The sequence below is a fragment of the Gekko japonicus genome, unplaced genomic scaffold, assembly GCF_001447785.1.
Source record: "Gekko japonicus isolate JY-2015 unplaced genomic scaffold, Gekko_japonicus_V1.1 scaffold298, whole genome shotgun sequence".
Taxonomy (NCBI): domain Eukaryota; kingdom Metazoa; phylum Chordata; class Lepidosauria; order Squamata; family Gekkonidae; genus Gekko; species Gekko japonicus.
The window spans coordinates 694,832-708,092 of record NW_015163615.1 but is presented as its reverse complement, the minus strand read 5'-3'; the positions used below and the strand labels follow the sequence as shown (position 1 = coordinate 708,092).

General features: G+C 44.1%; 1 protein-coding gene across 1 annotated transcript in view; it reads left to right on the top strand.

Annotated features, from left to right (window-relative positions):
- Window positions 1-13,261, top strand: part of UBA7 (ubiquitin-like modifier activating enzyme 7) — a 54,739-nt gene that overhangs the window by 9,048 nt on the left and 32,430 nt on the right. The window contains 6 exon segments of the mRNA XM_015407406.1: window positions 29-173; window positions 549-646; window positions 1,000-1,146; window positions 1,344-1,502; window positions 7,537-7,647; window positions 9,026-9,106. Coding sequence (XP_015262892.1) covers window positions 29-173; window positions 549-646; window positions 1,000-1,146; window positions 1,344-1,502; window positions 7,537-7,647; window positions 9,026-9,106 — 741 coding nt within the window.

Below are 13,261 nucleotides of genomic sequence, written 5' to 3'. Positions count from 1 at the left end.
CATTTCCCCCTGTATCTTTTCTTCAAAGGGTTACCCTGGCGTGTTGACCGTGGCCTCCGAGAATGAGCAGGGACGAGGGCATCAGTTTGAGAATGGCGACTGGGTGACATTCAAAGAGGTGGAAGGGATGACTGAACTTAACACCCTTGAGCCCCATCCAATCCATGTGGCTGGTAATGTGATCTCGACTTCCTTTTCCACATATCTGCATGGGTAGTTCATGTCAGCTCACAGAAGAAAGTGTGATGAGGGGAATAGGGCAATAATAGGAAGGAATGGTTTATGAAGGAAGACGTTGACAAAAAGATGGTTGGGTACTATGTGTACAGAAGGCTTCATCATTATTTTCATATCAGATGGATGCTGGAGGATTTCAGGAGAGATTAATATGTATGGTAGATGAAGATGACTTCAGACAAAATAGGGAGACCTGTGTTGCGAAGGCTGCATTAGTAGCAAATGGATTGTTTGCTTTTATTTAACTCCAGTCCTGTTGACCTACTCAGAAAACACAATGGGATCATATTCTTTTTGTGCTCTTTATCTAGGACAGTACAGCTTGGAAATTGGAGACACATCTTCCTTTTCTCCATATAAAAGTGGTGGGATCGTCACCCAAGTCAAGATGCCTCAACAGCACTCGTTTGTATGTACTAGTTTCAAAACATGAGGGATTTCAGGGGCTGGGAAAACAAGGTTATCCCTTTCAAGCTACTTCATAGAGGATTCAGGCCTTCACACAGGGCCTGATGGGGCCTGAGTAGTCTTACCATTCTGACAGTGCTTTTTAGCTGGACGAATCACCTGAGGCCTAGAACTCCACTTCACAGGAAAGGCTAATTGGAAATATGTTCTAGAGCCTCAGCCTGGTTATCTGAGATAAGGACCAGTTACAGAAAACTATGGAATAGAGGAAGGAATTCAGTGTTCCTGAGATTGCTTCCTTATAGGAAGGGGCATGAGCTAGGTACTTCTGTTCATTTATCTTTGTATTGCCAGGATTCCTTGCGTGTCTCCATGAGAAGTCCCAAGATCAAGACTCCTGATGCAGGGAAAATGTCTCGCTATCACACTCTTCACATGGCCTTCTGGGCACTCCATTTATTCCAGAGCAAAATGAAGCGACTGCCTAAGCCTCGGAATCAGGCAAGATTCTCTAGACGACCCCCCCCCCTCTCTGGCAACTCATGTCCTTTTTCCACTTTGCACCATTTCCTCAGACCCTGAGCTTTTCTACAGAATGTTGCTTCCTCCTGCAAATTACGTTATTCCTTCAAATAACCTTTATGGTTGTCCTTAGCAAGATATCTTGCCCAGACTCATCTATCAATATTTATTGGCAGGCAGATGCAGAGGACATGGTGAAGCTAGCATGGACACTAGCTACAGTTCAGGAGCCACTGGCTGACGATCTGGTACGGACATTTGCATATGGATGTACTGCTGACCTGAATCCTATTACTGCCTTCTTTGGAGCGGTAGCTGCCCAGGAGGTCCTGAAGGTGAGTAGAGGAAGTATATGAAGAAACTACAGAGGCAGTCTTTTATTATGTTTGGAGGACATTTTGCAGGGAGCATCTTGTTGGTAATAATAGTAAAAATGCTTAAATATTCAGAGGTTGCGATAGATCTTTCTTCACTGAATGAGGAGACTTTTCTTTCTGATTTAAAAACTTTATTTCTAAGGGTAAAGGTACACAGGAAGCCTATAAAATAATAAACATATCTAACAGCTACATTTCTAACATCTTACTTCTCAAAGCATGGTTACAGAACTTCTAAACAGTAATGGAGAATCTCTCCTTCTTCTCGACCCCTAGAAAGAAGTCACCTGAAAACACTAACCAATCATTGTTTGTAAAAACACTCAGATTTGTGGGCTTTCTCTACATTGGCTGTCTGCCAGGTTTCCCTTCCAGGTCAGTCTAAATAATAGCATACAAGGTAAACAAGTTAACCTTACAATGACTGGATTGTGAGACCTTGCAAACACATACATTTCCAACACATCTGGGCTCTAAGAAATACTATAGAGATGGGGGTGGAATAGGGTTGGCAGCTCTTGGTTGGGACATACTCAGAGGATGGGGGATGGAGCCTGAAGAAGGTGGGATTTGGGGAGGGACTTCAGTGGGGCATAATGCCACAGAGTGTACCTTCCAAAGCGGCCATTTTCTCCAGGTGAACTGATCTCTGTCAACTGGAGATCAGTTGTAATTCTAGGAAATCTTCAACTGCCACGGAGATTGGCAACCATGGGGTGGAGTACCAGAGGGCCCCAGTCCTGTGTCAGTAGCATTGATACTGCATTTGGTAGCCAGAGCTGTCTCTGATGTACAGGCCACTAGCCTTTTTCATGTATGCTGTCCAGGCCACAGATTGTAGCATCAGGAGGGTCCAGTAAGACTTATGTCCTCTGCAAGAAGCAGGAATACATTTAACTGGTTAAGAGCAAAAGTCCGGTAGCACTTTAAAGACTAACAACATGTGTGGCAAGGTATGAACGGTGACCTCGTGAAAGCTCATATCTTGCCACAAATTGTGTTAGTTTTTAAGGTGCTACTGGACTCTTGCTCTTTTCCACTGCTACTGAGAGATTAGCGTGGCTACCCATCTTTATCTATTTAATGGGTTATTAAGTAACAAAGGCTGAAACTGCCTAAGGACAGCAATTATAACTGAGTCAGCAAAACATTTCCCAGTGGAGCCCAGAAGTGGCAGCTTTGTTTTTTTACTTAGAAAGGTCCCATCTCCTTGACCCACTTGCCTCTGTGTCACTCAGGTTGTTGCCTGTCCTTTTTTGAACCAATCTAACTGGTTTTCTTTCGGAATAACCAGGTAAGATTGTCAACAGATTATTTAAAAAACAAAACAAAATAGAACCATACAACCAGACTCACAGTTAGGCAATTTTTAAATTATGGATATGAAGCAATTAATTTTCAGTTTTGCAAGGGCTACCTCTTGAGATTTTTTGTACATATGGAACAAACGACATGATACAATAACGAACTAGGCCTGGGTTTCTGGGACCCAACTTGCTTCCACACAACAGCTATAGAGGTTGTGTTGTAAAAGTATGTGGCAGCAGCCCAAATTGGTTTGGGACTGTGGTGTGTGGAGATGGAATTCCTGCCTTCCCTCCTGCAGAATTGTTCCTGAGCTGAAACAGCCCTGAGGCAAATAACTTTGGACTGGTCTGAAATTGTATTGTGTAGTTTGGCACTATGATATGAATCAAATTGTTCCCCCATTGTCAAGATGTGTGCCTCAGAGCTCCTTCAGACATTTTTCCGAAGTGTCAGTAACTGGATGTGTGAGCGCCTAATACTGTTTGAGGTTCTGCTGTTTGCAGTTCCAATATGTTGAGAAATTCGCAGGGGGGAGATGCACATGTAGTTTGTGAATTTTCCATGTGCAAGTTCTCCCTCAGGCATTATACTGCAAGTGCAAATACTGGAAGCAGGAAGTATTCAAACATCTGTTGCTAATAATATGTGGAGCCACTCCTGCATGGTTTCTGACTGCTCCCATACGTGCATTTCCAAAATAGGAGCAGGGAAACAAGGTCCTTCATATTCTCTAGCACTTTAATTGTTCAAAGGGTATATTACAATCCTTTATGATAATCTAAAATAAAACATATACATTATCTTGGACTTCATTGGTACAAAATATAAAATATAATAACTAATTTCTTCATCTTCTACCCATATGTAGTTTTTATTCACTCAGCAAGAACAGAGGACGTAAGACATGACAAGAGATACATAGTCCCTTTTGAACTCGATTATAAATCTTTCTTTCTTTGACTGCTTTCATGTGCTTTTTCTCCACTTTGACCTCCAAACTGGAACACTTTTTGGGGAACATCCACACAATGTCATGTTCTACTTGTTCTCAAATCATCCTTTTCCTGTCCTTTCCAAATCTGCTTTGCAACAATCTTTTCATGAAGAGCATAGTCCAAGCCATCTGGATGGGAAGTGTGGATTTTCAAAAGTCATGCCCACAAAAGTCTTTCCCCTTCTTCCAGCCCCTCACAGTCACCATTTTCCCTACCGCACAACCAGAGAGCTTTCTGAGGCTTTTTTTAAAAAAATGGTAATTGCTATAGTGCTAAGAGAAGGAAGGCAGCATGGTATAGCCCAACCTCTTCAGATCTTGGAAGCTAAGCAGGGTTGGTACTTGGACAGGAGATCGCCAAGGAAGACTCTGCAGAAGAAGATGCTGGCAGACCACCTCTGTGTCTCACATGCCTTGAAAGCTCGTTGCTGGGGTTGTCATAAGTTGGCTGTCACTTGACAGCACTTAACACGTGTACACATAGTGCTATAATGTTATAGCACTGCATCATTTACTGATTTTTAAAAGGCCCTAAAAATCCTCCAGTGGCAAAGAAGGGGGGGAAATGTGGACAAAATTAATGCAATACGGAGAATCTCCACTGTGTGGATGCAGCCTTTTTGTTCACAGGCAAGTGTATATATGTTGTTTTTGTTTCTGTTTTGTAGAATAGCCACTAGATGGCATCTCAGGCTTTGAAACAGTTTTTAAAATACTAGACTTTGATTTTTGAAGAGGGCCTTGTCTTGTGATCAGTTCAGTCAACAAGTAGGACCACCACCTAACAGCCATTGTTATCAAAAGAAGCACCCCCTTAAGGATACTCAATTTAAGTCTTGCTAGTGCTTGCCTCTGTGCATGTTTCAGTGCCACATCTGGGAGAGGTTTGTTATCATTTGATTTTAAAGTCTGATTTAGTGCTTTTTGGTGAAGAGTGGAATGATTGTATTGTTATGAGCCTATTTTCTCTCTCTTTTGCATTAAAGCGATTGAACACCCTGGTCTTAGCATTGTGTTCTGTCACATCTCTCCTGCTGCCCACGAGCATAGTTCAGGTCTATTAAGGGTAATTACACAGCATGAAAGCTAGTATAGCATAGTGTGTAAAGTGCTTTCCCTTCATTATGACCAACTGTGGGGAAGGGGAGATTGCACAGAGCACAGTCCTCTTGATACGTGTCGTTACCAGTTGTGTGAACAGTGTATTTTCTAACTCTGATTTGTGCAAATAGGTACCCTAAAAACTGGGATTTTTCAGTTGCTTAAAGCAGAAAAATTCCCATGTTACCCTGCTCACACAACATGGCAACCACTTGGATCAAGAGGACCAGACTATGGCTGCAGTCAGACAGGCAGTTTGGCCCGATATAGTTGCTGTTCCCTTATGGGCTCATTCACACAGCCACATCTGGTGCCTGTGCCCCAGTCATATTCACCCCATCGTATGACGAGTTGGATGCAGAGTAAACAGCCACCGAAGAAAGTCCGGTGCTTATGGATGTCCGCGCATTTATCCTGTGTTTCCGAATGTCTGAATGTCACAAAACTGATGGGAAGTCTGAACTGTCCAATCCATTCCAGGCAGTTTTTTTCCCCTACTCGCAATTCGCGACGTGTGCATAAACTCATGCACGAGGAAACCTTTTTTAAAAAAACACTGCATGGATGACTCGCTGTAACACTGTGAACGATCAGCTGCAGCCCCTGCACACTGTAAAGATGCTCAAGGGTGTGGTGTCTGACCAAGATTCTCTGTTCCCAAATGAAGCTGAGAGATTAGCAGTGTGACCATACTGCGCCAACCTTCCAGTTTGACCACAGCCTCTGTGTGTGCTTCCCTTGCACACAGTTAATTTTAATGATTGCAAAGGGCTTAAGAGACTGACAGCACAACCCTAAATCCCTGGTTCAAATTTTGCCTCGACAATGAAATTGATAGAGGTTTTTAGGCAAGGCACTAGATCTCAACTGTAAACCCTTAATCCACAGCATGGGGGTGATAATACTGACTTTAGAACTTTGAACACTTAACACATTTGTATATCTGAAAAGTGTTGTTGTTAACCAAATAGAGCAGGATCTGGCACTGGTGTGGAAGATCCTAAACAGGGAGCATTATCTGTGATTATTTTGTGGCTCAGGTTAGGCAAGGTCTCAGCTCTGCTCCAAAGTGGAATATCGGATTCTTTAGAGTTGTCAGATGGCAGCATGGATCGATTTTCTAGCTCCCCTGCAGCACCTCAAAGCCTGGCTGAAAACAGAATAAACACATAACAGTACAGAAACGAGCTACCATCTACCTAGATGGCTGAAGTGGTGGTGGAAAGTGCCGTCAAGTTGTAGCCGATTTGTGGCAACCCTGTAGGGTTTTCAAGGTAAGAGGCGGTTCAGAGGTGGTTTGCCATTGCCTGCTTCTGCGTAGTGACCCTGGACTTCCTTGGTGGTCTCCCATCCAGATACTAACCAGGGCCGACCCAGCTTAGTTTCCAAGATCTTACGAGATCAGGCTAGCTTGGGCCATCGAGGTCATGGTGCTGGCTGAAGTACTCTGCAGGATTTGATGGCAAATGGAACAGAGGATGGATTGGCTTGCCAGTGTTATTGTTATTATTAACTTTACCAGATGTCAGTGTGGGAAGGTTAACTTTGCCTTGCAACATCCCGTCTCTTGTTCCCAGGCTTCTCAAAAAGATTTGGCTCCAGTTACCTTTTTTTTTCCTGCCAGTTTTTTGTCTTCTTTCCTACCTACCCTACTCCCTTTGGGCTCTGAGCACAAGCTTTCATCCCATGTCATTTTTCAAAATCTGACTTTCTGCTGAAGGAGAAAGTTCATTTATATAAAAAGGATACAAAAAGAAAACTCCTTCCCATAGTTATAGTCAGGAATTTGGTTATTCAAACCTACGAAAAGTTCATTTTTCATTGGATGATTTCAAAGCACAGTGAATACGAACTAGCTAAGTTACCAGTTGCAGCGAATTTCTAAGGATTAGAATTCTGCTCTGTTTTTCACATGTGTTCTTTAGTGCTGAATAAATTGCTTTCTGGCCACAAATAGAGAGTCAGGGAACATCCTTAGAGTCCCATGACAAATGTGTGGTCAACAGTGTGACCTGACTGAAGCTGTGAAGAATGGTGAGAGTTTTACCATTTCTTTTTCTCCTGTGGCAGAGCTCTTGTGCCTTTGAACTAGTGCATAATAGGCAGGAAACAAAAAAAATGCAGCTCTTCCTGGCATGGAGATGGGGTTGCCAACCTCCAGCTGGCATCTGGAGATCTACTGCTATTACAGCTGATTTCCAGACAAGCAAGATCAGATCTCCTGGAGAAAATGGCTGCTTTGGAGGGTGGGCTCCATGGTATTATACCCTGCTGAGGCGTTATATGGCATTATACCTCCCCCCCCCCGACTGCACTCCCAAAATCTCCAGGTATTTCCCAACCCAGAGCTCCAAACCTACATGGAAGAATTAAGGAAGCTTTTCCTATTGAATTTCTGCCTGTTATATATTTGTTACAGGCACAAGAGTTTGCTCAAGGATCAAAGGTGGCAAGCTTTATGGTATGATTATTCCTGAGGCTTCTGTGACCCTTGAGGGAAATACCCTTCTGCCCCACACAAACAAAAAAAGTGCAGTTCCTCCAGAGGAATGTCTGAGTAAATTTCCCCCCTTCTTCTTCTGCCTGCAGGCAGCCTCTGGGAAATTCACTCCTCTGAACCAGTGGCTGTATTTTGATGCCTATGAATGCCTGCCTGAGGAGGACCATGGCGTGTTGCTGACTGAGGAAGACTGTGCTCCAGTGAGTGATAAACTCTTCTGTTTGTACGTTTTCATCACAGTATCTTGGCTTGGATGGAATCAGAGCTCTGTATGCGCACACAGACCTGTCATTTACTGGAGAGAGAGCCCAAAATTGACATGATACAGCCACCATGTCTGTTGTTAACCTGTCTTCCCAATACTCCTAATAGGTGAATATGGTGGTGTGTGTCTGATACTGACATCAAAAAGGGAATACAAGAAAATAAGAGTCAAGCTGTAGCCACAAGTGGGCCTGTGGGGGCCTTGACCCCATAGGTTATACCAGGCACCTCCTTCTGAATTATTATTAACCTTTAAAGCCCTGTGCGGTCTGGGACCAACAAATCTACAGGACCGTCTCTCCCCATATGTTCACCGGAGAGCTTTATGCTCCATAGATCAACATCTGCTGGTGGTCCCTGGTCCAAAGGAGATCAGCTTAGCCTCAACCAGAGCCAGAGCCTTCTTGGTTGTGGCTCCGCCCTGGTGGAACACTCTCCCAGGTGAGATCAGGGTCCTGCGGGACTTGTTGCAGTTCCACAGGGCCTGTAAAATGGAGATGTTCCACTAGGCCTTTGGTTGAGGCCAGTGGAGATCCAACTCCATTGGCCTCCCCTGCCCCTACATTGCGCCATCAGTGTGGCACTGCTTGCTCGTTACTTTCTACCATCTGCCCAACATTTGGTTACATCTGTGGGCATACATACTGAAAGTTCTCTGGGAGTGCCCATTAACTGTCTTCGACTGCTATCTTGCTGTATAGGTTTTAATATTTCAAATTGTTTTAAAATGTTTTAACTTATTGTATACATTTGACGTTGTAACCTGCCCTGAGCCCTGCTGTGCAGGGAAGGGTGGGTTAGAAATTCAATTAAACAAATAAATAAATTCATCCATTAAATATCTTTAAATACATCAGACTGTGGTTAAAACCTCACATGTTACCAGACCCAGCTCAAAATACTGGTGCTGCAATGGGGTGGGGGGGATACAAAAGTCATGCAGGTGAAAATCTTTCCATCCAAAAACATGTCCTGCTGGATCCAAGCTAATGTATGGAGTGGTTAAACAGATGGATAAGCAAGTCTATCTCATCCTGACATATCTTGTTTTGCCCTTCAATCTGCTCATGGTGGACTTTCATGGTGGACTTCTTCTGATAGATCATTCCTGTCAAAGTCAATCACTTTAGGCTGCTAGGAAACTTCTCTTTTTTTGTTACTTGACTGAACTACTGTTCAAAAGGAGTCCTAATTCTGCAGCAATTGGAGCTGGTAGTGATTGGCCCCTTAAAAACTGTTTTTAACCGCCCATTTCCCCCTGCTTGGAGCATTCCTTATGGATAACTAATATCTGCCATCTCTGCTTTCTGACAGCGTGGCAGCCGCTATGATGGGCAACTTGCCATTTTTGGTGCTGACTTCCAGAAACAGCTTGGGAAGCAGAAATACTTTGTGGTGAGTTGAACAGGCTGGATGTGGGATCAGGGTGGTTGTATGAAGAAAGGTCCCAAAAGCAAATTGAGAATGGGAGGTTATACTTGGTACAGGTGTGACTTATGTGGGTTAGGCCTGTAAAAAGTGACAGGAAGATGGGAGAGGGCCAAGTATGTTAGTAGTAAATGGGACCCACAGAATCAGAGACTTTGAAGAATCCAGTGAGTTGTATAGATCAGCCGTTTTCTGTAAATCAAGGCATACAGTAACATCATAAATATCACTGACTAGAAGATTTCCCAACTTTGTCCTGAAAACAGTCTGCGTCCTTCTTAGGTAACTTATTCTAGAACTAGGAATAAGACCCATTGTGGAAATAAATACAACAAGCTCTAGAAAGAGGCTCTGGGAGAGTTCCCCGGCCTTGGGCACTCAGTGTCAATTTGTTGTAGCGACCTCAGCAGGGTATAATGACACAGAGTCCACCATTTTCTCCAGTGGAACTGATCTCTGCTACCTGAAGAGCAGTTGTAATTTGGAGTGATCTCCAGCCCTCTCCTGGAGATTGACAACAATGGTTCCCCAGGAAGAAATGGCTGGTTTGGAGGGTGGAGTCTATGGCATTGTACCTGTCTGAGTTCTAACCCCTCCTCAAACTCCACCCTCCCCAGGCTCCACTCCTCAAATCTCCAGGAATTTCCCAACCTGGAGTTGGCAAGCCTATTTACTTCCCAGCCAAGCATCAACCTACCTTTATCTGCCCCTCTTGAGTTCAGCTTTCCATCTCCTCTCCCCTCCCTCCTGGAGAGCAGTTGTAATTCTAAGTGATCTCCAGCCCTCATCTGGAGATTGGCAACAATGGTTCCGCAGGAGGGAATGGCTGGTTTAGAGGGTGAAGTCTATGGCATTGTACCTGTCTGAGGTCCCACCCCTCCTCAAACCTCTTCTTCTCCAGGTGCCACCCCTCAAATCTCCAGGAATTTCCCAACCTGGAGTTGGCAACACTATCTCCTTCCCACCCAATCATCAGCCTACCTTTATTTGCTTTCCATCTCCCCCACACATCTGCAACTTCTACCATGCTCTAAAGCCCTGACTGCTGCATCACACTGGCTGTCATGGGGGGGCATCTCAGCAGGGTATAAGGACAGAGAGTCCGCCATTTTCTCCAGGGGAACTGATCTCTGCCATCTAGAGAGCAGTTGTAATTCTGAGTGATCTTCAGCCCTAACCTGTAGATTGGCAACAGTGGTTCCCCAGTAGGAAAAGTACAGTCTTTCTCTGCAGTGGGGACCAAAGCAGCTTACATCATTCTCCTCTCCCACTTCCGACTTGCACAACAACCCTGTGAGGTAGGTTAGGCTGAAAGTCTGTGACTGGTCCAAAATCACCCACTCAGCTTCCACAGTAAGAACCTGGGTCTGGCAGACCCTGCTCTGAAGCTCTAACTGCTACGCCGCACTGGCTGTGGTATCGCCTGGTATCACAACTGAACTCCAGACAACAAATCTCTCTCTCCCTGGAGAAAATAACTGCTTTGGAGAGTGGGCTCTATAGCATTCTGTTCACCAGAGGCCGCTCCCCTCCCTAAACTCTAGCTTCCATAGACTCCACCACAAAATTTCCCAACCTGGAGCTGGTGACCCTAGTCAGGACTGGCCCCAATGAATTTTCTCCGAAAGGCCAAAATAGGTCTTTTACTGACAGAACGAAGTTTGGTTGCCTAGCAACAGGCACTGAGGAGAGTAGGGTTGCCAGCTCTGAGTAGGGAAATACCTGGAGATTTGGGGGGCTAAGATTGCAATAACACATTTTGGTAACCCCTGTATCTCCCCTGACAAACCCCTGTATCTCCCCAACTGTCTGGCAGGTTTTTCCTCGGTGACTGAGTAGTCCTACAGTAGCGTGTATATATTCTTTGTCTTTAAAGACTTGACTGTCCCGCCCTGTGTTTAGATATTTAGTTAAGGCTTTTTCTCAGTTCAGGAACTCTACTGAAGATACAGGAGCTGTCCAGTTTTTTCAACCCTTGAAAATGGCACTTGAGGCAAATTAACTTTCAAAAACAGAAAAAGGATTTTTATTAAACAGGCAGGGATTATATGTATAATAGGAATAGTCAAGGTTTTGAGAATGCTGAGGTAAATAATCAAGAGAGTGTATTTGTAGTTTTGTTTCAAGGCTTTCTATTTCTTTCTTTGAGAGGTGCTTTGTTTAGTATAATTCAACACTAACACAGTTCTTATTGATGTTTCTAGATTCCTTCCTTCAGAGTTCTATGTTTTCCTTTAGATAATACAGCTTTTCATTAACTCCTCCTGAGGTGTCTAAGCTTCTCCCCTTTATCACAGACCAAGGTTCTCTTCCCAGCCCCTTTCACTGGTGGGAAGTTATTCTCCTTGTCCCTAAGAAGCAATAACTCCTTTTACTATTTGGCTTGTCTGGGAGTTCATTCTAACTACCCAGACCTTCTGCCAACTACTTCTCCAGTATATTTTGTCTGTATAAGGCTGCTCTGTAGCTTTTCTGACTGAGAATTTAAGTTCTCCTTCAGAGCAGTTTTAATATATTTAGACAATGGGGTTTCTCTTCTTCTTTCTGTAGAAGTACTTTTCTGACTATTGCCTGTCAGAAAACACTCACTCCCAAATAGTGTTCCCAGCTCAAGATTGAAAAATACCTGGAGATTTTGGGGGTGAAGTCTCAGGAGGAAGGTGTTTGGGGCATAATGCCATAGAGTCCAATTTTCCAAGTGGCCATTTTCTCCAGCTGATCTCTGTTGCCTGGGGATCAGTTGTAATAGCAGGAGATTTCCAGGTACCACCTGGAGGTTGGCAACCCTACTCCCAAATGTCTCTTCCCTCAGAAGCCAAACCCCCTGTTAATCCAGATGTTAGAAAGACCAAATTGCAAAATACAAAGGTGAAAGATGTGTCTTCCCTCCAGATCAGCTGTTTTATTTCCTCTCTCAGATAATGTTGGCCAGTTAGAGAGCAAGTAGAACAGCCAACCACATAAGCTCTTCACTCCAGGGAAGATTAATTCTTGAACTCCCTGACTCTGATACAAACAGCATTTTTAAAAGCCTGCTTTTCTTTGCAGTCTGTCACAACTGTGCATAGAAGCAAATTGACATACAAATAATAAAAGAGTTAACAGATGTGAGAACGAATTTTGAGTCCAGTGGCACCTTTAAAACCAACAAAGTTTAATTCTGGATGTAAGCAAGAACTGAGTGACTTAGCATGTATAGTGACATAAGGAGCCAAGATCTCTATTAAGCCCTGGGGGTTCCATTGTCCTGAGTGTTGTAATAACTTAGTTCAGCAATCTCCCATTCCAGTCTGTTTCTGAAATTCCTTTGCAATAAAACAGCTACTTTGAAGTCCCCTATTGAGTGCCCTGGGAGGTTGAAATGCTCTTGGTTTTGTGATTCTTGATATCAGATCTGTGTCCATTTATCCTTTGATGTATATGGAGCTGTGGTGGCTCAAGTGGTTAAAATGCGGAACTGCAGGCTGTGGAAGGTCAGTAGTTCAGCAGTTCGAGACCCGAGTGTGCTGCATGATGGAGTGAGCTCCTGTCTCTAGTTCCAGCTCCTGCCAACCTAGCAGTTCAAAAGCAAGAAATTGCAAGTAGATAAATAGGTACCACTTCAGTGGGAAGGTAACAGTGTTCCGTGCACCTTGGTGTTTAGTCATGCCGGCCACATGACCACGGAAATGTCTTCGGACAGTGCTGGCTCTTCGGCTTGGAAACGGAGATGAGCACCGCAACCCTAGAGTCGGATTCGGCTGGCTTTCGAGCAAGGGAACCTTTACCTTTACCTTTTTATCCTTTGATGTAGGGCTTGACCTGTTTGCCCTATGTAGAGAACTGAAGTGCATTCTTGGCGTTTAATGGCATATACAATGTTAGGTAATGAGCAAGTGAATAAGTCTGAGATGGTATAGTTGTTGTTAGGTCCAGTGATTGTGGGGAATTTCACATTACCCAGTTTCACCCGGTTTCAAGCCGGTAATGATCCGTTTTTAACCCGGTTTCAAGCCGGTAATGATCCGTTTTTAAGTGAACCGGTATAGGGCTGCCATTTCACACATGGCTTTCCCCTTCCGGTAAAGAGCTGGATCTGAAGCGGTCTTGCCATTTCAGACTGCATCGCTTTTTCCCGCTTTC